Source organism: Astatotilapia calliptera, chromosome 7 (genome assembly GCF_900246225.1).
Source record: "Astatotilapia calliptera chromosome 7, fAstCal1.2, whole genome shotgun sequence".
NCBI lineage: Eukaryota > Metazoa > Chordata > Actinopteri > Cichliformes > Cichlidae > Astatotilapia > Astatotilapia calliptera.
In genome coordinates this window covers 1,160,997-1,187,217 of record NC_039308.1, presented here as the reverse complement: position 1 = coordinate 1,187,217, position 26,221 = coordinate 1,160,997, and the positions used below count along the sequence as shown (strand labels likewise).

General features: G+C 45.2%; 1 protein-coding gene across 3 annotated transcripts; it reads right to left on the bottom strand.

Annotated features, from left to right (window-relative positions):
- Positions 1-15,787: 15,787 nt before the first annotated feature.
- calml4b (calmodulin-like 4b) lies at positions 15,788-26,060 on the bottom strand. 3 transcript variants are annotated; one of them, XM_026172406.1, is made up of 5 exons: positions 24,354-24,862; positions 24,248-24,278; positions 21,417-21,557; positions 20,204-20,392; positions 15,788-16,175 (listed from the first exon to the last, which is right to left on the bottom strand). In XM_026172406.1, the coding sequence occupies exons 1-5, from the start codon at positions 24,354-24,356 to the stop codon at positions 16,078-16,080; spliced, it is 462 nt and encodes a 153-aa protein (XP_026028191.1). In that variant the 5' UTR covers positions 24,357-24,862; the 3' UTR covers positions 15,788-16,077. The 3 variants fall into 3 exon arrangements, with proteins under 3 accessions (XP_026028191.1, XP_026028192.1, XP_026028190.1); XM_026172407.1 differs by lacking the exons at positions 24,248-24,278; positions 24,354-24,862 and adding an exon at positions 26,034-26,060; XM_026172405.1 differs by having other exon boundaries at positions 24,248-24,862.
- Between the last annotated feature and the right edge of the window lie 161 nt (positions 26,061-26,221).

The following is a 26,221-nucleotide window of genomic DNA, read 5'->3' as shown; positions in this document are numbered from 1 at the left end:
CTCGCAAAGAGGTCATCAGAGGTCACGCACCGCCCTGTGAGGCCTTAAATTTCAGCAGCAGTTATGGAAACGGCACATTAATCAGCATTTCTCCGGCAATCTGCCCCTCACTGAGTCAATTCAGATAAACTGCTCTCCATCCAGTCACTGATTTGACTGTAACCCTCAGACAAAGGTGGGTTTGTCCCATCATCAGCATTGACGAGGTGCAGACATCAAACACCCGCTGACGCCGTGAGCTGACAGCTGATGATAACGCAGCCAAGCGCTCGCTTCACAGGATGGATGCTAACACGGAAAACGTAAACAGGATGCCATCAAAGCAGAAAGGTGGAGGAACAGGTGGAGTCACTCTGAGGTGTCCGTGACTAAAGAGCTGAGAAGATTAGAGGACAAGAACAGAGAGACATGAGAAAAGCACTTTAATCGTGATTCACGATCTCACTTTTTCCAGATGACTGAACATTCGTCTCCACCTATTACCTCAAACAAAAGGCTCTTCATCTGTTGTTTGTGCGAAATGCAGGGAATCCAGACAGTTTTCACAGACCGTGATGCTCAGAAATGAGCTTTGGTGCATCCTGTTTCCACTGATCATCTGTCGGATGTTTCTAAATCTGGCTGATTGGACAGATTTAGGAAGCCACAGGCTTGTCTGTATAAGGTCCCATAGCTGCATGTTGGAGCACAAACCAAGCCATGAAGTCCAAGGAGCTGTCTGTAGTTCTCCGACACAGGATTGTATCGAGCACAGATTAACAGTGGTGGTTAAACAGTGAGTAGTTTGGGAGCTGAGATCATTAAAGAAGTCGTGACTGAAGGTGTTAAATTTTGCCTTTACTTGAACTCCTCCTCTGACACAGACAATTTATTTTGCCAGGAACATTTGAATCTCAAGAACAAAATGTTCTTTTGCAAGTGTCCTGATGACAATTGGCAGAGCTCCATTAGGTTAGTGATTACATAAACTAACCAGTGAGATAAAGAATCTGGATGCTTTCTCATTCTGGGTCTGGTCTCGGTGGTCTCAGGCTTCACCTGTGGACAGTTTTCTGATTCCAGCCAGAAGGAGCTTTGAACTTTGAACGACCGTGTCAAAGATGATCATGAGCTTTAGTGACAGCTCGAAGAAATAAGTCTCAGAGCTGAAGAAGGTAACTTGTTCTGCCTTTTATAACTTAAATCGGATATTATAGTTGTAAGCTGCCCTAGAGCTCCCTCTAGTGGCTGCTTTGGGTTCGGTTACTTTGGGAAAGGAAAAAATGAGAACGTGAAGAAGAAATAAAAGATGGCGGAAAGTGATACCGTAATGTTATCGTTCTAAGCTGATACGGACCTTAAAATGTTGTTGCCTTGGACAAGATATGTCTGTAAGTATGAGTGTCGATAAAATAACTATTATCTTTTGTTTTGTGTAAAAATGGTACAATAATTTGTACATTTGAACGTTTTATCTTGTTAGCTTGCAGTAAGAGTGTAACAAGCTAGTTTACAATGTTAGTTAGCTAATACAGTATTTTGTACTTTCAGTTTTACGATGGTCAAAGAGAAGGCAATGGTCAGAGGCCATTCTTCAATAAATCAGCGCAAAAAGGAAAATAAGTCTGGTTATTGGAGCATCGTTATCTCGCTGTCTAGCTGGTGAAACCAAGAGACTCAGGGCGAGGACAGCACATAACTTCTGTAGACCTCCGACTTAGGATTGTATCGAGCACAGAAAAGGTCCCAGTGAGCACAGCGGCCTCCGTCATCCAGAATGGGGATAAGAGATAAGGGCTTTAGTCAGGGAGGTGATGGCCACTCTGACCGAGCTCCAGCATCGCTCCTTAGAAAGAGGGGAACCTTCTTGAAGAACAATCATTTCTGCAGTACTCCACCAATCAGGCCTGTCTGGTAGGGTGGTCAGATGGAAGTCACTCCTCAGTAAAAAAAACACATGACAGCCCACCTGGAGCTTACCAAGAGCCACCTGAAGGACTCTCGGAGCGCGAGAAACAAAATTCTGGTGTGACGAGACTGAGATTGAATGCCGAGCATCGTGTCTGAAGGAAACCAGGCAGAGCTCATCACGGCACCAACAGGGAAGCACGGTGGTGGCAGCATCATGCTGCGGGGATGTTTTTCTGCAGCAAGAACGAAGAGACTCGTCAGGGTCAAAGGAAAGATGAACACAGTAATCTGCAGAGATGTGCTTTCACCGTTCACCTGACTTTATCTGAGTAAACTAAAGAAACTCTTAAATACTCTGGAGACAATTTCCTGCATTATCAGGTGACGCATTTGCACAGGCGAGCAGCCTAAAGTAGCGTGATAACTGTCATGGCTGAGTAGCAGGTGTGTTTGTGGTAAGGACCCGAGGGTGATGAGGGAAGTGGAAACACCTGGAAACACAGCTGACACAAATGCACCTGAACGCCGCAGGGGAAGTACAACTAAACACACTGAACATGGACACACAAGACTTTCAAAATAAAACAGGAAATATAGTGGAACATAGACATGCTGTCCCTTCCGGGCGATCGTGGCTCAAGAGTTGGGAGTTTGCCTTGTAATCGGAAGGTTGCCGGTTCGAGCCCCGGCTTGAACAGTCTCGGTCGTTGTGTCCTTGGGCGAGATGCTTCACCCGTTGCCTACTGGTGGTGGTCAGAGGGCCCGGTGGCGCCAGTGTCCGGCAGCCTCGCCTCTGTCAGTGCGCCCCAGGGTGGCTGTGGCTACAACGTAGCTGTGTGTGTGTGAATGTGTGGATGACTGGGTGTGTAAAGCTCTGTACAGATACAGACCATTTACCATTTACATGACAACACATGACAGACTGCACAGGGAAAGACTCGTAAATCAGGAGACAAAGAAGAAACAGAAACTAGACTAAAGCTCAACTAAACTCTTCAGCCTTAAATGAGTAAGCTTCAGTACTTTCCACGTTACCCTGTGACTGCTGCTGCTCGCTCGTCTCTGTCATAATCCTACAGACTTTCTAAACAACTTGTTTGTTCTTGATGTAAATCCTCATAAATGATGGATTGGTATTTCTAAATAAAGTATAAAAATGTCGTAAAATCTTGGTGTCGGTAATAAAGTGCAGATGATGAAACAGATATTTGAATGTTTGTTTTATGGTTGAGACGTGCAGCGCTAGGATGTCAGCTGATTGGCTTACTGTGCTGTTACATAATGATGGTGATGACGTTTGTGCAGCGAGCTCCAGGACGTTACTGTTTCTATGTTTCTACGTGAGCTCCGCCCACCCCGGCCAAAGTGGTTCGCTATCTTCACCCCAACACATGTCACATTTCCCTCGAGCCGTTGGGCAAACTGAACCCCGCCCCCTCTCGGTGACCTCGGCGATCCAAACCCTCCACGGGGCGTCTCAATGCCTTTTTATATTCACAACACGGCGCGAGGAGAAGCTCTTTCATCAGAGTGATTCACAAACACCAGCGCTTCGTTAACACCGCGCTGATGCATGAAGCTCGCGCTCTCATCCATCTCCATCTGCTGAGCTTCAGCTCATCCCTCACTGCAAAGTGCTTTCAGCTGCTGGAGCCTAATCACTTCTAAAGCACCAAATGATTATTACAACACCATGTTTCATTTTTTTGTAGCCCAGAGCAACGTCTCAGCCTTCACCAGTCATTGATGCTGCACGTCAGGTTGATGTGGTGGCTTTCCAGCTAAAGCACTTCAAGACAGACATAAGAAGTTTTTTGAAGGAAAATGATGAAGGCGTGGGTGAAGAGGAGGCGGAAAAGGACTTCACAAAGTCAGGATGCTGAATCAGAGACTGTGAGAGCTTCTAGCATGTTCATCGTGACAGATTCACTCCCGCTCGCCACTTTCTCGTCAAACTGAAAAATAAACTCATTGTTTTAACGATGTTATAAAAACAGGGGGAAATATCCACAAATCTGTCGCGCTGCGGCAGAAAACCACGCTTAAACAGCAGCACGCCGATTGGCTCTCCCTCTCATTGATGTGTATGTTGAGTAATATCCTCACTTACATTTTGTTGTGCTTCCCAGAGACACGTCTGTCAGTCGGCCATAAAGAAGATGTTTAGAGGCTCGTGCACTTTGTTATGTTCATATTTTACTGCACAGACGGGTTTGTGTGAGCAGAGGAGGATTATTAAAAGACTCAAAGAAAATAACAAGCGAATGATGAAGGAGGTGATGCTGCGAAGGCAGGTGGGAGCAGCTCTGTATCCAGCAGCGACGCAGCACAACACCTGTCTGCAGGTGTTAGCCTGCAGCTAACAGCCAACAGTGACCCACGATGACTGTGTGACGACAGGATGTAGATGCAAACACAAGTAACTCAACACGGAAACGAAATTACAAACAGGAACGGGAAAAGCAAATACTGGAAAACATGGAAGAAGAGAACATTTAAACTTCCATCCATTCGCTTCCGCTTATCCTTTTCAGGGTCACGGGGGGCGCTGGAGCCTATCCCAGCTGTCACAGGGCGAGAGGCGGGGTATGTCCTGGACAGGTCGCCAGTCTGTCGCAGGGCCGACACACAGGGACAGACAACCATTTGCACTCACATTCACACCTAGTGACAATTTGGATTATCCAATTAACCTATCCCCACAAGCTGCATGTCTTTGGACGGTGGGAGGAAGCCGGAGTACCCGGAGAGAACCCACGCAAACACGGGGAGAACATGCAAACTCCACACAGAAAGACCCCGGCCTGATGGTGGAATTGAACTCAGGACCTTCTTGCTGTGCGGCAACAGTGCTAACCACCGCGCCACCGTGCTGTTCATTTAAACTTTATTAGCTTAAATGAACAGAAAACTGAGGTGATTGTGTTTGGTCCCTGTGACCACTGCAACTTTGGCCCTTTAGAAATGTATTTTCTTTAAAAAGCCTTTGTGAGGAACATAGGAGTGATCTCTGGCTCTAATCTAACGTTTGATAAACAGATTAACGCTGTAATCAAGTCCAGTTTCTTTCATCTTTGGCTACTTGCAAAGTGAAACCATGTTTCAGAGACTCTGAGAGAGCTGTTCATGCCTCGACTGCTGTCTTTACTCTGATAAGATAAGATAAGATAAGATAAGATAGAACTTCATTAATCCCTCGGGTGGGTTCCTCTGGGAAATTCGATTTCCAAAAAAGCACAGCACCGACAGAAGTTACAGAGTTACACACACACACACACACACACACACACACACACACACACACATATATAAATACAGAAACAAATATAAATAAAATATACAAAGGGGATAAATAGAATAAATAGGAATAAAAAATAAAAATACAAGTGAATTGCACATTTCAAGTATTGAGTCTATTGCACTGTTGACTATTTACAAAAGGTATTGTACAGTGAGGTGCAGAGGCACTACAGCTTAGTTGTTCCCCCCTCCTTTGTCCTCCTGTTTCCCCTCCCTCTCCCCTCCAGGGAGGAGTTAAACAGTCTGATGGCGTGTGGGACAAAGGAGTTTTTAAGTCTGTTAGTTCTTGTCTTTGGGAGAAGCAACCTGTCACTGAACAGACTCTTCTGGTTGTTAATGGCCGTGTGCAGAGGATGCCCAGCATTGTCCATAATGTCCAGCAGTTTCTTTAATGTCCTTTTCTCTGCCACTGTCACCAGAGTGTCCAGCTTCATGCCGACCACAGAGCTAGCCCTCCTGATCAGTTTCTCCAGCCTGGATGAGTCCTTCTTTGCTGTGCTGCTCCCCCAGCACACCACAGCATAGAAAAGTACTCCAGCAACCACCGACTGGTAAAACATCCTCAGGAGCTTCCTGCAGATGTTAAAAGACCTCAGCCTCCTGAGGAAGTACAGTCGGCTTTGGGCTTTTTTATACAGGTGCTCTGTGTTGCATGACCAGTCCAGTTTATTGTCCACCCACAGCCCGAGGTACTTGTACTTGTTGACCACCTCCACCTCCTCCCCCTCTATCTGAACTGGCAGTGGACCTTCTCTGGACCTCCCGAAGTCCACAACCAGTTCCTTAGTCTTTGAGGTGTTGAGTTGGTTTGTGTGACTCCATGCGACAAAGTTCCTCACCAGACTTCTGTACTCCTCTTCCTGATCATCCCAGATACACCCCATGATGGCCGTGTCATCTGCAAACTTCTGAATGTGGCATAATTCAGAGTTGTAGCAGAAGTCAGAGGTGTACAGGGTGAAGAGAAGAGGGGACAGCACAGTTCCCTGTGGTGCTCCTGTGCTGCTGACCACAGTGTCAGACGTGATGTCCTTCAGCCTGACGTACTGTGGTCTGTCGGTGAGGTAGTCGGAGATCCAAGCCACCAGGCAGGGGTCCACCTCCATCCTGTTCAGTTTTTCTTGAAGCATACAGGGCCGGATGGTATTAAAGGCACTGGAAAAGTCAAGAAACAGGATCCTGACCGTGCCTTTTCCCCCATCCAGGTGTGAGTGGGCTCTGTGTAGGAGGTACAGGATGGCATCCTCCACTCCGACACCCGCCTTGTATGCAAACTGTAGTGGGTCCTGGGCATGTTGTACCTGTGGTCGGAGGAGGTTGAGGAAGAGCCGCTCTAGAGTCTTCATAAGATGTGACGTCAGTGCCACCGGTCGGAAGTCATTCAGCTCATTGGGCCGGTTCTTTTTGGGGACCGGGACGATGCAGGATGTCTCCCATAGGGCGGGCACTCTCCCCAGTCGCAGACTGAGGTTGAAGACTCGTTGTAGCGGCTCCCCAAGTTCAGCAGCACACGCCTTTAGCATCCTAGGACACACCTTGTCTGGGCCTGCTGCCTTTCTGGGGCGAAGCTTCCTCAGTTGTCTCCTGACCTGATCCACTGTGACACTGGGAGATGTTTGGGAGGAGGGGAGGGGGGGAGATGTCTTGCTGCTGAGAGAGGGATTGGAGGAGGGGGGTGTCATGGTGTCAGGAAGGGGGGGAAGCGAGGGAGGCAGGAGAGTGGGGATTGGACTCTGTAGTGAAGGTGAGGGTGGGGGGGGTTGTGGGCTGGTCAAACCTGTTGAAGAAGTTGTTGAGTTCGTTTGCCTTCTCCACAGCCCCCCCCCCCCCACTGTGCTTTTCTTGGTGTTGTGGCCTGTGATGGTTTTCACACCATTCCAGACCTCCCTCATATTGTTCCTCTCCAACTTCTGCTCCACCTTCCTCCTGTGGGTGTCCTTTGCTTCCCTCAGGCAGCGTTTCACCTCCCGCTGTGCTGCCTTCATCTCCTCCTTCACTTTGCTCCTGAAAGCCTTCTTCTTCATGTTGAGGACAGCTGGTGTCAGCCTGCCATCAGTTAGCCATCTGCAGCTGGTCCAAAATGCTGCAGCACAGTTACTAACTGGTACACGCAAGCAAGAACATATATCTCCCACACTGGCATCATTACACTGGCTGCCAGTTAGTTTTCCATTTGATTTTAAGATTTAATTATTTGTTTTTAAGGCGTTGCACGGGTTAGCACCCTCATACCTTTCTGATGTTTTGAATTGGTACACTCCTGCAAGATCGCTCAGGTCTGCAGGTCAAAGCTGTCCTGAGGTCCAGATTAAAGCACAGAGACCAGGTCTTTGCTGGGACTGATCCTAAACTGTGGAACAAACTGCTCCTTCACATCAGACACTTTCAAAACCCGTCTGAAAACCTGCTTTTACTCCTTGGGTTTAAAACAAAATGAGTTTGTACGACTTTTATTTGTCTTACTTCTCACTGACATCTTCTCATTTTATTCTCCTTTTCCTACTTTGATCAACAGAGAATAATTCATCATAATCCAGACCCGTGACATCACCTCTCACATCACGAGACAGCGCATTAATATTTTGTTTTTCTGATCGCTGATATGTATTGATAAAGTATTATAAAATAAATGGATGAATAACTTAATAATCACATGAAAAATGAGAGATCTGGAGGTAATTTGATTGACACATGCAGATTATATTATGTTTACAAGACAGGAGGGAGGAGAGGTGGAGCAGAGAGGAGCATTTCACAGAAGGACAGTTTCCATCCATCGATCGTCTTCAGCCCGGGCAGGTGGCCAGTCCCACAGGAGCTGAAGCTCTGAGAGCAGAAAAGGTCAAACACCGAACCGAATATTGGAAACATGCAGTCTCACATATGACTAATGCAAAAACACGAAGGTCTGAATTTTCCTCAGATTGATCATTCTGGTCAAAAACAGCCGAAAGACGCCTGATTTCACATGCAAACGATGAAAACATCAGCTCAGCGGCTGATCCATAAATCAGTGGGAGAAGATTTATTATTATGCATCGTACTGCTTTCAGGCCGGAGAGCAAACTGTGCACGACACTGTGAGAGTCCAGCGCTGATGTAAAGCCCGGCGCAGACGCCGCACGCCTAATGTTCCTGCTTCAGCACCGGCGTTTTAATGCCCTCAGAGCGCATTAACGCCCCTCAGCTTCATCAGCACGTCAGCAGCGTTGAATCCTGCTGCTGAGGCCGCCAAAGCTGCTGCAGGCCGATGATGGATGAACAGTCTGAGGTCAGGAACGCATCACGGCGCCGGCACGCTGAGACCAATCAGAATCACCGAGCCGGAGAGTCTTCCTTCAGCCGCGTCATCAGCCTCCTGCGTCTGTAGTGAAACACTCTGTGTGTCGTTCTCATAAACCACATGGGCGCTGTTATTTGCATTTACCATGTCAGACCTTTTGATAAACAAAATTCTAATGAAAGTGAGAACATGTACACTGTTACATCTTTCAGAAAATGTTTTGAAATTGTGGTGCACAGTTCAGAATAAATGTTTTTCAAGAACCATTGCATCTTTTTAGTAAATGTTTATTTCCAAAAGAAATTTCTAGAAGTTCAGAACAGTAAAATTCCCGCTTTTTAGAATGAATTAGAAGATAACTCTTACGTAGTTAAACTAAAATACTCTTTGAGAGTTAATATATAAACTCTTAACACCAAGTGTTAAATTATCAACTCCAGACAGATTTGGTGTTTAACACTAAATCAGAGTTAACGTACCAACTCTCCAAAAAGAGTTAAATTAACACTCTCTGGTGTGGACCCATATAGACACTTTAATAGTGTTGAAATCAAATCTGACAGTGTTAATTTGGACATGCTGAATTTGCTGTGTAGAAGTGAAAAAACATTTTCGTTAACGGAAATAAAAATAAAAACAAAAAAAGGAAAACTAACTAAAACTGTAATGAGTGTTCACAAAACTAAAATTAACTGAATTTATAGCAAAAATGTGTTTAGTTTTCATTGATGTGTGCGTGTCCTACAATAGTCGAGGGTGAAAATGAAGTTTAGTTTCCAGATTTTTTCTTGCTGTGTCTCATTATGCCAGCAGGTGGCAGCACGTTAGTCGAGTCGTCTGTGTTGCTGCTCCGCCCACGCGCAGAATCATGTCAGGAAAAGTCAGGAGAAAGCGCCAGAGTCCAATTTGGGATTACTTTGAATATGACTGTGTTTTGGATAAAGCAAGTGTCTTGTAGTGGAAAGAGACAAATTATGAGGGACATTTCTAAAGGGAAAAAAATCCCACAAACCTTAAAGTGCGCTTGAAAAGCTCACACAAGAAGGCTAACCTAGCTTACCTTGAGAAGGGAGCACACTCAACCCTCATCCCCAGAAACAGACGCTAACACCAGGCAAGGCAGCGTGATGCATCCCGAGACAACAGGACGGGGACATCTACATAACTGTGAGTCAATTGCCTTCAAAAAGTTTATCAATTCACTTGAACCAAAATTACGAACACCCGGTGCTGCAAGACTTATAGTCTCATTGGGGCCAAGATATACATTTTATAGTTGCCTGGTATCAATGGTTGTTCATCTGCCCTAATTTATTTATTTATTTATTTATTTATTTATTCATTCATTTATTTATTTATTTATTTATTTATTTATTTATTTATTTATTTATTTAAAGAACCCATAGGTGGGAATGTGAGTTGTCTGTCTCTGCGTGTTAGCCCTGCGACAGACAGGCGACCTGTGCAGGGTATGGTAGCTGGAATAGCAACATACCCAAGGATGAGCAGAAGAGCATGACTGATGTGATGAAACTGGGATTTTGTTGGACTTAATTTTTGCAAACACGACTAAAACTATAACTGAAACTAATCAAAACTAAACTGAAACTAAGGATTCAAAAAAAAAAATAAAAACTAAACTAGCAAACAATTGGTAAAAACTAATTAAAACTGATATAAAATTGAAAATCTGAAGTCAAAACGAAATAAAAATAAAAACTAATGAAAATTGCAAAACTATTAAAACCCTGGTTGTTGCCTTCCGGCCGCCGTTGTAGAGTACCTCCAAGGAAGACTAAAAGACTCCAGGTTTCTTTTATCCCCACTGCATCCTGTCACCTTAATGGCAAACAAGTGTCCTGTGACTTTCTATCACTATTATTGTCATTATTATTTAATATTATTGTTCTGTTTACTTTTATCCTGCTGCTAAACTAATTTCCCCTTGTTGGACAATAAAGAATTTGAATTGAATTAAATTAAATTGAATTGGGAGGTGAAGAGGTGAGGGAGGTGAGGGAGGGGCGCTTTATCAGGAGGATTTGCTGCTTCTGGAGCCACAGAGCAGAAGATGCGATCCCCCGACTTACCTGACAGACACTTTTCAGCGCACTGACGCCGCCTGTGCCTCGTGCAAACATGCTGACAGTAACACACACAGTGAGGTTTTTGTGCAGATATTTGGGTCATATTTGGAAATAGCTGCGTCACGCTGACGTCACTGGATGGAGGCTCCGTATTGCGTTCTTCTTTGCATGTAATCTTGCAGATGAACGTAATGTGCGAGTTGTCTGTTGTTACACCATGTTCGGACTGTTCTGTGACCACGGCAGATACAGAGCTGAGAATATTCATGAAGACAAGCTGGTGAAAGCCTGCAGACTGCTGCTGTGTGACCTCACTGCAGAGTTAAAGGTTGTGTGGATTTATTTCACATTCTTACTTTGAATGATTTCTTTGACGTTTTCTCTTTCCAGGGTGGAATGATTGTACAGTATACATCTTTAATGAAAAACAAGAAGTGTGTATAAGAAATTGAATTTATTTCTCTGCTGTCAAACGCAAACTGTCATGGCGAGTGAGGTGAGCCGTGTGGAGGAAATGAAGGAGGATCCAAATGCAGGCAGTCGTGAAGGTGTAAAGGTGGTTTATTGAACATGAAAGTAAATACAAACGGCAAATGGAGCTAGAACTAAACTATACTGGGATCAACTAAACTACAGAGCACAAACCTTAACGAGAACGACCAGAAGAGACTAACGGCGGACAGCAGGGAGAACACACGGGTGAGACATGGTAGAAACACAGATGAGGCAGGGTGGAATACACAGACGGCCCAGCAACTACAATGACGGAGGACATGACTTAAATACACCCAGAGAAACACAGGGGAATTACACACAGCTGGGAATGATCAACAAGACGAGACAGAGGTAAAACTGAACACACTCACATGAGACCCAGACCTTCACAATAAAACAGGAAATGAGAACACCACACCAAGACGCAGACCTGACACTGAGAGACAGACAGAATGACACATGGAACCTGAACTAAACCAAACGTGAGATACAACCGAGAACAAATCCTTAAACATGAAACTCAAATAATAAACATCATAATCATCATCATAAACACAACAAGAGAACAAGAAAACAATCCCTGATGCAAACTAAAACCAAAACATAATAACCTCAAACATGGAATAACAAAAACATGAAACTCCACATACTGGGTCCAACGGACCCAGACCCGTGACACAAACAGGCTCAAATATTCACAAACACTCACTTTCATCTTTAATAAATGGAGCTGAAGGTTCTACGGTGTCGGTTAACTTCTCGTAGGTGATCGTGGTTGACACTTTAAATTAAAAGCATTTGTTTGACAGCACTCGTCGGAAGGACTCGGATCTTCTCTGAGGTTCTTGGAGTCGTTCTAAGAAGATGAACTGCGCATTTCCACAAGTTGTGAAGGTCTGTGAATCATTTCTGAACAAGTTATTCAGATGTGCCACTTTATGAAAGGAAGAAGACCCAAACTGTCACACCGTCACAGTGGCGCTTCCACAGTGAAGCCAGTCTCACATCTCCATGGACTGACTAAGAAAGAAGCTCCTGCTCCAAAATCAACGAGCTCACGTGGACGAGCCAAAAGTTTGATGGTCAGACGAGACAAAGATGGAGCTGATTGGAGGAGCAAAGGTGAGGCTTTCAACCCTGAGAACACTGCAGCTGTGACGCATGGCGGTGGCAGCATCACGCTCTGGGCCGTGGTTCTGGAGTGATGAAGGAGGACGGACTCCAAAATCTGCAATTACACCTCAGATCAGCAGCTGGACACAGGCGGGTGTTCCAGCAGGACAATGACCCCAAACACACATCAGAGCTGGTTTTGGATAAAGCAGCTTAGCATTAAGCTTCTGGAAGGTCTTTTCAAAAGTTTATGGACTACACTTAAAGTCGGGTCGGTACCAGGAAACCAACTCATCTAAATGAATCCTGAAAAAGAAATCATTAAAAAAAATGACATTCATGCCCACGATGAGTGACCACAGCTGTGTGCACCATGTGCTGCTGCAGTGTGACAGCTGTGCAGCTGGTGAACATCAGCAAAAATAAATGGAACTCAGTCCGAGACCAAAATAACTGAAAGTGCTGGGAAACACAGTTTTGTTCATGCATCACTCGATGCCTGACTAGTATCACCTTTCGTGCGAGCTATGCTTAGGCTAGCCCCTCACCCAGGACTGATTTGGCTTTGTAGATCCAACCAGGGGCAAACGGCCCCAACAGCAAAGCTCCTGGGAAGACTCGGGCACAAACACCTGGAGCAGGTGGATGGAAGACGGACATCTGGGCAGATCTGCTGGGAAAAGTCCGTCTAATTAACTACAGTAATTTACTTAAGGACCACAAGCAAGAGAAGCCATACTGTCCCTCACCTCCATAAATAAAACTGAATTTAATCCATTCACACAATTGAAACATGTTCTCACAGCGTTGGCTTTTCAGCTCGACTCAACTGTGATTTTAAAATCCACTCGATTCTACAAACCTGCGCCCTCCGGTGACTGCAGCATGAGCCGAGATTCGTCACACGATAGGGAGGAATGCAGCGCAGAGAGCGGCCGAGCGCCTGTGTGGGTGAACTGTCTGATAATCAGTATTAATGAGGGCAGAGACAGCAGGCCGGTGAGGCCTCGACGTGACCGTTAGTGCTGAAAGTTATTCAGCCCCGCTGCAGACAGTTTGTGGGTCAGAGTGAATAACAGCAGGCGTGCAGTACGATGCAGATCCAGCACTTCTGGAGACAGAAGAGTGGAAAGGAAAGTCGAGCGCCGTCATCCAAACATCCGTCACAAACCGGCTCCAAAGGACTCTGACAGAGCAATGCTTTCAAACCTGTGTCCTCCTCCAGCGATTATATAAGAAATGTCACTGTGAATTACTAGAGGACGGTTACGCAGGTTTGTCTCGACTGCAGCCAAACCTGCCTGATGGGTTTTCCATACATAAAACTCTGCTAACAGGAAATGACAGGACGGTTTAGTGTGGAATATTCTCCTGAGGAAGATGATTGAAGCAGTGTTTGTGGTGCAGATGTGGCGCTCGTGGAGAAAGGAAGGATCCTTGCAAAGAGCACCGAGTCTGGGACTGTGTCACAGCTGAATTAGCCTTTGATTACCGAGCACCAACCTCCAGGGTGCAGAAGTAAAGCAGCAAAAGCTGCACTTCCTCTAGTGTTTGAGTTTCACTGCTTTTTTCACAGAAATCTTTCTTTGTCAGGATTTAAATCCCGAAGGACTTCCTGTTCACAAACACACTGATGTGGGAAAAACAAGCAACAATGTGCCGAAACCTGCCGTCTGTCTGAGGTCACCGTACGACAAAACAGTTTAAATACTGTTGGGTTTATGTTCGAATACTTTGTTATCACGTCTTTATCTTTATGCCGTGTTCTTCTTATTACCATCTCGCTCAGTCCCTCACTCAGCACCTGACGTCCAATCAGCCTGCAGCCAGTCGTACCTGCCCCGGCTTCTGCTCCACTTTGACCAAATAACCAATTAAAGGATCTGTTTGTCTGATTGTAACCCACTTCCTGCAGCCCTCGACCTCCTTAACACCGATCCTCAGTAATCTGCCTCGCTCATCCGTCTGCATCAGCCTGCTGGCATCTGGCAGCCAGACGACTCAGCTCAGCTACACCCTGCTCTCTGATCCAAATCGGTTTCTTCTGCCTGGCTCTGATATTCTCTGATTTCTCCCTCTGAGTTTCTTGTCTTTTTTGGCTCGTTGTGCCTGTAAAAGAACTTTATAGTGTCAAAAATATGAGTCAAGACCAATAAGCAGTTATAACATCAGGCAAGTTCACTTTGTGTGCTGGAGTTACAGAAATACTCAAACAGGCAGCCCGAGTAACACCGGCCGCTACAAACACACCTCGGTGACCCCTGCACAGGCGTCCTCTCTGTCAGCTGTTTCCAGGACCTCACATTCTCACATTCAGAGCCAACTTCACGTCCCTGTTAGAGATGTTCCTCTGACTATTAAACTCTGGCTGAATCGATGCTGATTAACTGATAAAGTCTTTACAACAAAACAAAATCAGGGGCAGTCCAGGATAGAGACATGGAATGGAATAACTTCCTCTGAGCGGAATAATCTCCCAGCTTGACTCCATTTAGTTTTTCTTTTTAAAAATAAATACACGAAAAGATGAAAAGGTTTTCTGTTTCGTGCCTCATCATCCTCTTCATTTGATACTGACATGAGAAATGATCACAGCTGATGTTTATCTTCTCTCTTTGATGTAGGCCTATTAAACGTCTCGATATCTGCTCATCAGTACTTCTCCTGACAGCCTGTTTGCAGCTTCTTGACTTTTCTGCACAAGTGTCACCTGATCACTCACTTTTACATAATCCAGCAGCAGCCGTGCTGCTCTGGTTCAGGTCTGGAGCTCTTCCTGAGTTATTCTCAGACTGAAATTTGGGGTTTGGTGCCATCTCTGCGTCGGCCAGCCTCTCCGGACAGGTGGAGGCTGCTGACATCAGTGGGTTTTTTTGTTTCATTTATATTTATTGTTAGAGTGGATACAGTGACGGGTGAAGTGAATGCACTGGTTATCTCTGCATCGTGGCTCCTGTTTGCAGGTGTCAGGGAGCAAGAACCTCAAAGCTGATGTTAGAAGGCGGCGTCCAGATTCCCGGGTCTCAGTCCAATCGTGCATGTGTGAGACGTGCTGGACAAAAACCTCGCAGCTTACAGGAGGTGAAGCATCTGTCGGTGCAGATACCACAGCACACCCTCAGCGTCCACGCCTCGACAGATCGGATCACCAAAGTGTCATCGTTTATTTTCCAGTCGTCTTGGTTTTTTCTCCCAGGTCCTCGTGGAAAATGTGGAACACACCATCTGTAAGTTTGACGGTATCAGTCTGGCAGCGGACTCACTCTCTTTGTCCCCAACGAATCAACTCTTTGTTTGTTCCAATTATAAACTATTTTGAGTTTTGTGGGGGGGGGGGTTTAAACTTGTAGTTACAAAAAAATTATAATAAATTGGGAAAACTGATAAAAGTTAATGGGGCCAGTCAAAGGTGTCAGTTTTACCATCCCATCCCAGTTCCTGCGCCGTTCCAGTGTAAGAGCAGGAACACCCGGAGTGAGGGAACAGACTCTCCTCTGACTGATGTCAGTTTGTGCAAACACAGCGACCTGAGATGATGATGGGGATGGTCTCTACGATGAGACACTTGGCTGCCAGTTCATGTGAAGTTAAAGTAAAGCTTGAAGTATAGCAACAATAATCAAAGGAGGCAGCATGTTCTGAACAAAAGGTTTTATTTTTACTGTGTGTTGTGCGTCAGATGGTCCCTTTGTTTTCTTTCTCTTCTAATAGAAATAAGGCGGCTGCTCTTCCAGCTGCAAATATTCCTTCTCACCAGTCAAGCCTTTTATTTGTCACATGCAAAGTTTGCAGCTGCAGTGAAAGACGGACCTGCCTCCAAACGTCTGACTTTATCTACACTCTGACTACGTGGAGACGCTTGAGCACAGTGTCGTTGTTTCGACAGTAGAGAGGATGTCAGTTGTGACGTCAGTGCTTTCTGTGGCAGCGTGTCGCTACTTTAGCGAACTGCTCGCAGTGGACCCGCCCATCTGCTCCAACACCCGCCTCCTGCAGCAGCTCGTCCACTGAAAACACAGACACAGCTGTCAATCACAGTTAACTCATTTGTTCCAGATGTAATAGAAACCTGTAGAAAGTGTGTATCCATTCTTCTCCCTGTCAGCAGCTCCAGTTTTAGAAAAGCAAACCAATCATCAGCTTTTGTCTGTGATTAGAAGGAAATTCTGATATTTAGTTTTATATTCTGTTTCAGGGCCATAAGTGTGTGCATTCATGTCACATGAATGAAGCATATTTATTCTGATCATTCAGGTTGTCCTGAATAAAATGATGGAAATTAGATGCCAATTTCTTTAAATAAAGTTCTCATTAAAACCCTTTACAGAGAATTTCACAGGTCCCACATGACGGCGGGTGACAGGGTATCAGTATAAACTCAGCCTCCTACAACATTTCCAAGAACCTCGCCACCATGCTAGCTCCCCACCAACTCTACCAACACGGTCCAGAAACTTGCACTGGATCCAGATGAAACCATTGTGTCCTCTGATGTGGTCTCAGTCTTGTATCCCTACAACCGAGGCAGCAGAGACTGTCAGGAAACAACTGCAGACAGAAAACAGAACCAGCTTCACCCTGATACACCTCCACAACAAGGGTTTTTACAGACACAAACATGGATGTGCCATGGGCTCCCTGGTGTGTCCAACCTTTGAAATGGTAAATGGTCTGTATTTGCATAGCGCTTCACAAGCCGGGACTCGAACCGGCAACCTTCAGATTACAAGGCGAACTCCCAACTCTTGAGCCACGATCGCCCGTCGTTTACATGCAGGAAGGGACAGCACCTAGCCGATGATACCGATACATGGACGACACCTGGGTCAAAATCAAAACCCAAGAAGTGGAATCAAATCTGGATAGAAACATCAAATACACCAGGGAAGACACAAAGATAACAGTGCCATGAACACTGAGGACAATGGAAACCTCAACACTGAAGTTTACAGAAGCCCACACACATGGACCAGTACCTCCTCTCTGACTCCCATCACCCTCTGGAACACAGACTTGGAGTAACAGGACCCAACACCAGGCAGAACATGTTCCCTCTAAGCCTGAAGGGAGAAAGAAGGAACGCACACGTAAAGGAAGCATGTGTAACATGTGGCTCTCATCAAATCAGCAAAGATGCAGAAAAAAGAAGATCAGACACCAGCTATGGAGGATGAGAAGGACAAACAGAACAACGCTTCATCCCTGATGTAGCAGGTTTATCAGAGAAACTCAGGAGAGTCTCAACATCCCAGTGCACTTCAGACCACGCTACACACTCAGACACAAACTAAACAGCGTAGTGTAGCAGTGCAGTGAGGAGTGCTCAGACACTGGAGACACCAAACAGCCTCTCGATAAAGCCGTGGCATTTATGAAGAAGTCTTCACAAACTAAAGGACGTCATGTTTCCTTCTTTTTTCCAGCTCCAGGACCTGAATGACTGTGAACCTACATGGATGTAAAGACATGAAGAGTGGCTCGAGATTTTTGCAAAGCGCTACACAACATATGTTTGACATTGAGTAATAGATCCTTTCATTGAGTTTTCATAGAAAGTCATATCTGTTCATAAATGTTGCCTTACAGCCTGTGTTGGGTTTTTTGGCATCGCAGATGAAACTGATAACAGCCGAGTGCTTGAACACCACCACAGGAGAAGCTGAAGCTGCTACGTTATTCAGCAAAAATAAATATTAATGTAATATGCTGTTAAAAAAGTAACAGCACAGCCAGGCCAAATGCTGAAGTTCTCCAAATTCATCAGTTACAAAAAGTATTTGAAGGTTTTCTATGATGTCTTTTTCTTCCCTCGGTGGGATTTTGGGGCTCTTGGTGTTTCATAACCTCCATCTCTTCTTTCTGAGCCATTCCTTGGTGTATTTGTTAGCGTGCTGAGCATCATTATTACTTTCAAAGTTGGACTTTTGTTTTAACTTTCGGACAGATAGCCTCACACTAGCTTCAAGCACTCTTTGATATGAAAGAGCATTTCTTCCATCGGGCTCCACAGTTGTTTTTGGATTTCAGCGCCTTTAGTCTGCGCTAAAAACATCGATGGTCTGTTTCAGCCAAACAAGTCTATCTTTAATTAGTCGTGCAGAGCGCTTTCTTCCAAAGAGGCGGCTCTTTGAAAGCACAGTGTGCTCAGTGCAAAATAGTTTTGCAGTAATATTCTTCTAAATGAGGACAGGCTTAATTTGTTTCTCTTTTATTTGAAGTATCACAAAACATCCTGGACGACTCATGACTCTTCTTACAGTGGACTCGTCCATTTCTAATAACTGGGAGCATTTTTAAATCTCTTTCCTGCTTCTCAACCTTCTCTTTAGAGAGCCTCAGAGAGCTACTTAGATCAAGAAATGATGACATAAAATACTTTAATTACCAATAAGACCGACATGTTTCATGAGCTTTTTGACTGAACTTAAACTAAACCAGCCATTTCTGTAGTTTTTATATTAAACGTTTCAATAACTATTAGCATTTTTTTAAGTTAAATTGCATTTTAGCGTTGCACTTTTTTGACCCGTCAGTGACTTGGTGGATGTGTTGATCAAACATGGCAGTTCTACTAACAGGCCAATCATTTAAACAGAGATGCAGCCAGTTTGTTTCAGTAATGATGAAAGCAACAGAAAGAAAGAAGGATGGATTAGTGTAAGGTGTTCCCTCTCTCTGGAAACGACACAATCATTCAGATGGATTAGACGCGTCCTCGGGGAAATGACGTGTTCTGATAGGAGCTCCTTAAACGACCTTTTATCAGCAGTTAAAGTGGAGAATGGGAACCAGTCAGACGAGTGCAAACCAAAACCCTGCAGGATGTGGAGAAGAACACAAAATATTATGAACCTCCTTATTGCGGCTCCTCCAACCAACGGCTAAACATGAGGACACAGATGACGCGCAACAGGAAACACATGAGATGCACTTCTGTACTATTTGCTCCTTTTATTCCACATGGTACTGTCCACTATACGAATCAGCACATGGGATCAAACTATTAAACAAATGCACAGACTGCACAAACAAAATAACTGCAACTCACAAAAAATTCCCCCAATTACTACACCAAACTACAACATCGGCCTGTGGCATAAATTAGTGCATAAACCATACATCAAGTTACAGTCAAGCTGACTCAAGCTGCGGTCGACAGAAGGTTTCCCCTCATGCTCACCCTACTTTTCTGCTCATCAACATCAGGTGCGGTGAACAGGTGAGTGCAACCACATTTACCACCTAACACACCCATGAGTCACGCCCCACGCCCGTGCACCAGTACAGTGATTGCATTTAAACCAACCCACTTAATCAAAAAAGGAACAACTCATATGGCTCCTACACTCCTCGTGTTCATTCCACATGCATAACAGCACGCATTCTTCTTGCTATGTGAGGCTTCAGGTATTAAAGTCTACAGAAACAATCTCGCTCAGCCATCTGTGGGCAACAAAGAAGCAAAATGCTGAGTTGTTGGTTTGTGATGCCGCAGAGCTCTGTTTTCACTGTCACCAACTTCTGTGTAGAAATGGATTAAAAGTCTGAAATGCTGAAAACTGCAGAGCTCAATGAGCAGTAACTTTGCTGCCTGTAACAACACCGTGCACGAGGATTCACTTCCACTTGTCAAAAGCATGTCTTTGTCCTGTCTTCCTTATATCACAGCAGATGGCCCCGCCCCTCCCTGAACCTGGTTCTGTTGGAGGTTTCTTCCTGTTAAAAGGGAGTTTTTCCTTCCCACTGTCGCCAAAGTGCTTGCTCATAGGGGGTCATTGTTGGGTATATCTCTCTATGTACTATTGTGGGTCTACCTTACAATATAAAGCACCTTGAGGCGACTGGATTAACCCTCTCAGGCTCAAATTAAGTTTTTGTTGCTAATGCACAAGAGAATACCTGCAGTGGTACTTCTGAGTAAAAAAACTCATAAAACATGTATGTGGGGTAATCGGGTTGTTAGTTTTTAACTGTTGCAAATCTGCAACGCCTGCCTCGAGAGGGTTAAATGTGAGTGGTTTTAGGAGACACTCACCCTCTTTGTCTGTCAGTTTCTCTCCCAGCCCGGTGAGTTTGGCTCGCAGCTCAGAGGCCAGGATGAAGCCTTTCTGCTCCTTGTCGGCCATCCTCATGGCCTCCAAAATCTCCTGCTCTGGCGCCTCCTGCTGGAGCTGCCGGTGCATGATGCTCAGGAAGGTGGAGAAGTCCAGCTCTCCTTCCCGGCCTGTGAGCAGAAAGAAAACAGAGATCTGCTTTTACTGGCACAAAGAAATGAGGCCACTGCAGGAGAAGGGAAGGGCGGGGGAGAAAGTACCACACAGTGTATATGAAATGAGCAAACACTAAAGCAATAAAAGCAAATGTAAAGAGTGTGGCTGTGAGGTAGCTGCTGACGATATGCAGTTAATTAACCAGAACACACACAGCTTCCTCCAGGCTGATCTCAGTGTGTATGAGAGAAACAAGGAAAAACAAATATCACCTCCTTTATGGAAACAGACACAAATATCAAAACTACAGCAAATTTAAAATTACTCCTCAAACTTTCGCAGCTTTCCAGGAAATCTAAGGTTCAGGGGCGCTGACATGGAAACAGGAGCTTCGTTCAGGCTTGCTGTCTTCTTACAACAATGACTGAATAACTTTTTCTTGATCTCAGGATATTAAAATCTTTATCTTCAGGTAAATCCATTAATCTGTCCACATTGGATTATTTATCTCAGCCCCTTCTGTCAAACATGATGGAAATACCAGCCCAATCTTGCATATCAGGGTCTCATTCCTCTGCCACGTCCTCCACCTGACCCAGCTGAGAGACCTGATCTCAGGGATCTGCCCCGGGGTCTCCAGTCTTTGGAAAATAAGGTGAACATTATCCAAACAGTAACACTCTCCTCCAGGACCTCCACAGCCTCTCGTGAGCATACGGGGGAAAGTGGAGGCCGAGAGAATCAATCATCTGCGTCTCCGACAACTTTTCACATGTTTTTGACTCCGTTGGTGCGGTGAGGAAGATGAAGGCAACACAGGGGACAAAGCAAGCAGGTCAGGTTTGATAAACACAAATGGAGCCATTAAGATCACATGAGGTGATAAATGCTTGGTTTGCTCACTGAAATAGCTGCGCTGCTCGTGGGCTGGTGAGCTGAACTGTTTCATTTCAGCACTTTCCCTGATTTGAGTTATTACTGCGTCACCTCAGAAATCAGAAATAAGGAGTCGGAAGGATGATTTCGGGAATACTCTACCCATGTTGTGGCTCAGGAGGTGGCGCTGGACCTCGGAGGGGGTGGGGCTCGACCCAAGGCATCGCATCACTGTTATCAGCTCCTTGGCTTCGATCTTGCCTTTCCGCTGGCGGTCGTACAGCGAGAAACACTCCTTAAACTCTGCGGACACATGAACACGTTATACACATGTGCAGGAGTCCACATTGTTGCTTTGTCATGTGGACAGAGCAGGATCAGTGATGTCAGCAGGTCTCAGCCTGAGTGTGTCACCTGCTGGGAGAAGGTGGATGATGCTAACAAGGTGCAAAGGAAACTAAAGAGCAACTTCAGCCTTCACTCCTGAGACAAACGTGTTAAACTTCACTCACAGCTCCTCCAGAGGCAGCGAGACCGATCGGACACGCGTGCCCGTCCCATCTGCTGCAAATGAGCCTCAAAGGCGCCTTTATCTTTCTGTACCAAGGTTACATCTGTTCACATACTACAGTGGATGCAAAAGTATTCGGCCCCCTTGAACTTGCCCACAAAGAGTGTGGCTGTGAGGTAGCCCCACTTTGCAGTTATTTATTTGTACAAAATGTATGATTTGTGTTCCATTTCTCACGTGTGCACCACTTTGTGTTGGTCCTTCACCTGGAATTCCAATAACATTGATTCATGTTTGTGGCTGTAATGTGACAAAATGTGGAAAAGTTCAAGGGGGCCAAATACTTTTGCAAGCCACTGTACATACTATGTAATACACAGCCGTGCTTCACAGGACTCTGCATTCACTCCAGCCGAAGAACCTGTTTTAGTACCAATAACGTGCAGTGATGTCTTTATCTGCCTCATCACTGTGGAGGAGTTTTAGTTGCGTCGCCTCATTGAGGTTTGCAACATCCGCTCATGCACAGCTCTCTGAGCTCTGCAGCAGCTCCATTCTTTCCTTCTTCAGTCGTTCTGTTGCAGATCTGCTGCTGTGCTGGGATCTTTGTCCTGTTGATGACCCGGTTTGGTCCAAGCTTCAGCTGTGGGACACACGGCCTCACACTGACTCTACAGAGGAGCTCATGGTCCACTCAGATCATCGTCCCTCCTCCACCGTGCTGACGGCTGTATGAGGTCTTTGGTTTCTTCAAGCTGCTGAAGTCTTGTTCTTTGTTTACATGCAGCTTTGATTCAATTCAATTTTATTCATATAGTGCCAACAACAGTCACCTCAAGGCGAAGATCAAGATGAAGAACAACATCACAGCGATGTGTTGTATCAGAGTTATTTCTTGTTAAATCATATTTCTCATTCAGTTCAGTTTTATTTATACAAATCACAACAACAGTCGCCTCAAGGAGCTTTATACTGTAAGGTCGACCCTACAATAATACATACAGAGGAAACCCAACAATCATATGACCCCCTATGAGCAGCACTTTGGCGACAGTGGGAAGGAAAAACTCCCTTTTAACAGGAAGAAACCTCCAGTAGGACCAGGCTCAGGGAGGGGCGGGGCCATCTGCTGTGATTGGTTGGGGTGAGAGAAGGAAGACGGGATAAAAGACATGCTGTGGAAGAGAGACAGAGGTTAATAACAGATATGATTCAATGCAGAGAGGTCTGTTAATACATAGTGAGTGAAGAAGAAACACCCAGTGCATCATGGGAATCCCCGGCAGCCTACGTCTATTGCAGCATAACTAAGGGAGGATTCAGGGTCACCTGGTCCAGCCCTAACTATATGCTTTAGCAAAAAGGAAAGTTTGAAGCCTAATCTTGAAAGTAGAGATAGTGTCTGTCTCCTGAATCCAAACTGGAAGCTGGTTCCACAGAAGAGGGGCCTGAAAACTGAAGGCTCTGCCTCCCATTCTACTTTTAAATACTCTAGGAACAACAAGTAGGCCTGCAGAGCGAGAGCGAAGTGCTCTAATAGGGTGATATGGTACTACAAGGTCATTAAGATAAGATGGGGCCTGATTATTTAAGACCTTGTATGTGAGGAGCAGGATTTTGGGCTTTGAAAAACTAAAACGTGCTGCCTTGTTCTTTTTAGAGAGACGAGTCTTGTTTGTTCAGTCTGTTTCTAGCTGCACTGTCACAGATTTTAACCTTTAACCTGCTAACTGAGGTCTGCAGAGTCTGAGATGGAGCTCTTGGGACTTTTGGTGTTTCACAGGCTGGATGCACATCGAGAACACATCCTGTGACCTCAGCTGAGATATTTCCAGTCCACTCTTCCATCCTGTCAAACTGTTTGACACTTAAAGACATTTTAATGATTTTAACAACTCAAACAAGAAAAGCCACTTCTTCCCTTTCCATTGTTGTGTTTGGAACATCAGGGAAATCTCACGATCTTCATCTTTTAATGACTCTTCCCAGCTGATTCGACTGTCATCCACGCAGACACTAAGTTTGCTGAAAACACTAAACTGATTGTAAAATGAGTGAATAAAAGCTGCATCTGTGCATGTTCGCCTGTGTCAGAATAAACTTGTGTCCCGTGGGAAGCCCTGACGGCAGTTTAACAGACTGGAAGATGAGAAACCACCAAACACAAGCAGACTGAAAATCAGTGTTTGGATGCAATACCTCCTCATTAGCAAACACTGCGCTCGGACCCTCGCTGTCTGATCGCGTTAGCGGGTCAGGGAGGTCAGCTGAACTGGAACAAGCGCTGCTTTGTGCCGCAGCGGCCACACAAGACTCTTCTGTCTGATTAAAGTCCTGCTGCCTGTGGCTGAAATAATAACCTGTCCTTCCTGCTGCACAGAGACCATCACGGTCAACGCTTCGTCATCTGAATGCATCAGTTTAAGTTCCAGCAGTAAGCAGCTGTGTCAGGACAGCAAGGGCACACGTGTCAGCATCTTACCGTTAATCTGATCCTGAGTCAGGAACTTTGCCTGGAATGAAAGCAGGAACAGCATTAACAGAAATCTGGACGACAGCGTGAAGCTTCAGCGGGGACGTTATCTCACCATTGTGTCTGCTGTTGTGACGAAGCAGCCGGCTGTCAGCGCTCAGGAAAACTGATCCACGCTCTGAAAGATGAGGAATGTAACGGGAGCGGACGGCGGATGCTGGCTGGGACAGCCAGGCTCATCCCTCTGCTGCTGAGGTGTCGCGTTTATGTTTGAAAGCATATATATTTAATATCACACATGCTGCACATACGAGCAGCTGAAAGCCTCCTACACACCTCTGTTCACCTCTGACCCACGTGACATGGGTCAGAGGTGAACAGTCAACACTGGAGGACTCCTGAACGCCTAAAAACTGCTGCAAAATCAACAATTATTTGAAACAAAATTCAGTTTTCATTAGATGGAGCAGATACTCTCAGAGAGTCGATGCACAGGAGCAGAAAAGGATTAAAGGTTAATATTATTTCTAGAGCTACACATATTTTTTTTTATCTTAAATCTGTAAAATGCTGTTTAGTTGGAAACCTGTGAATTCTTCTGTCTAAAGACAGACTCGGTGAATCGCTCACTGTAGGTTATTTAAAAGTAGAATGGGAGGCAGAGCCTTCAGTTTTCAGGCCCCTCTTCTGTGGAACCAGCTTCCAGTTTGGATTCAGGAGACAGACACTATCTCTACTTTCAAAATTAGGCTTCAAACTTTCCTTTTTGCTAAAGCATATAGTTAGGGCTGGACCAGGTGACCCTGAATCCTCCCTTAGTTATGCTGCAATAGACGTAGGCTGCCGGGGATTCCCATGATGCATTGAGTTTTTCCTTTCCAGTCACCTTTCTCACTCACTATGTATTAACAGACCTCTCTGCATTGAATCATATCTGTTATTAACCTCTGTCTCTCTTCCACAGCATGTCTTTATCCCGTCTTCCTTCTCTCACCCCAACCAATCACAGCAGATGGCCCCGCCCCTCCCTGAGCCTGGTCCTGCTGGAGGTTTCTTCCTGTTAAAAGGGAGTTTTTCCTTCCCACTGTCGCCAAAGTGCTGCTCATAGGGGGTCATATGATTGTTGGGTTTCCTCTGTATGTTTTATTGTAGGGTCGACCTTACAGTATAAAGCTCCTTGAGGCGACTGTTGTTGTGATTTGTATAAATAAAACTGAACTGAATGAGAAATATGATTTAACAAGAAAATAACTCTACCTCATACAGCCGTCAGCACGGTGGAGGAGGGACGATGATCTTTTTTTTTTTTTTTTTTTTTTTTTTTTTTTTTTTTTTCTTTAAATGACATCAGAAACAGCAGTATGCGACATTACGTGATGGCAGAGCTTCAGTTCATCCTTTGTCATTTTTTTTTTTTTTTTTTTTTTAATAAATAGGACAGGGGGAATGAATGAGAGAGAGAGAGGGAGAGAAAGAAAGAAAACCCAAGGGGAGAAGAGACGGTGAGAAGGGGGGGGAAGAGAGACAAAAAAAAAAAAAAAAAAAAAAAACTCCTGGGTCACCTGTATGGAGAAAAAACAAACAAACAAACAGAGGAGACAGCAAACAACAAAGAGCAACATAATAATAGAGAAAACAAAGCACCATCACAATAAACTAGCTAGTCATAGATATCAGTATTTACTAAGTAATAAACGATATTGTGCAGCACGCAAGATAGACAGCGCACAGTGTGCTTTGAGGCAGCAGCCAAGAAAGCTTTAGTCCGCGTCTGTGAATACCCATGTGTGCATACCTGTGTGGATCAGCATGCTTGCATTCCAAAGGTTTCTCCATGTAATGATCTGCTAGGGAGTGTGGGGGGGCCACAGCCCCGTCCTCCAGGGTGTGAAGCGGGTATGGAGGAGATCAAAACTCCAGACATCCAGAGGACCCCAGAACACAAGAGACCATGGAAGACCAACAGAGGGGCAGCCGCGCCAC

Coding starts and splice junctions, on each gene's coding strand:
- calml4b (XM_026172405.1), bottom strand. CDS start 24,302: ATGCTGTTCCTGCTTTCATTCCAGGCAAAGTTCCTGACTCAGGATCAG. Junction 20,393..21,416: donor CCTCCTGAGCCACAACATGG/GTAGAGTATTCC, acceptor TTCTGCTCACAG/GCCGGGAAGGAGAGCTGGAC. Junction 16,176..20,203: donor GAAACTGACAGACAAAGAGG/GTGAGTGTCTCC, acceptor CTGTGTTTTCAG/TGGACGAGCTGCTGCAGGAG.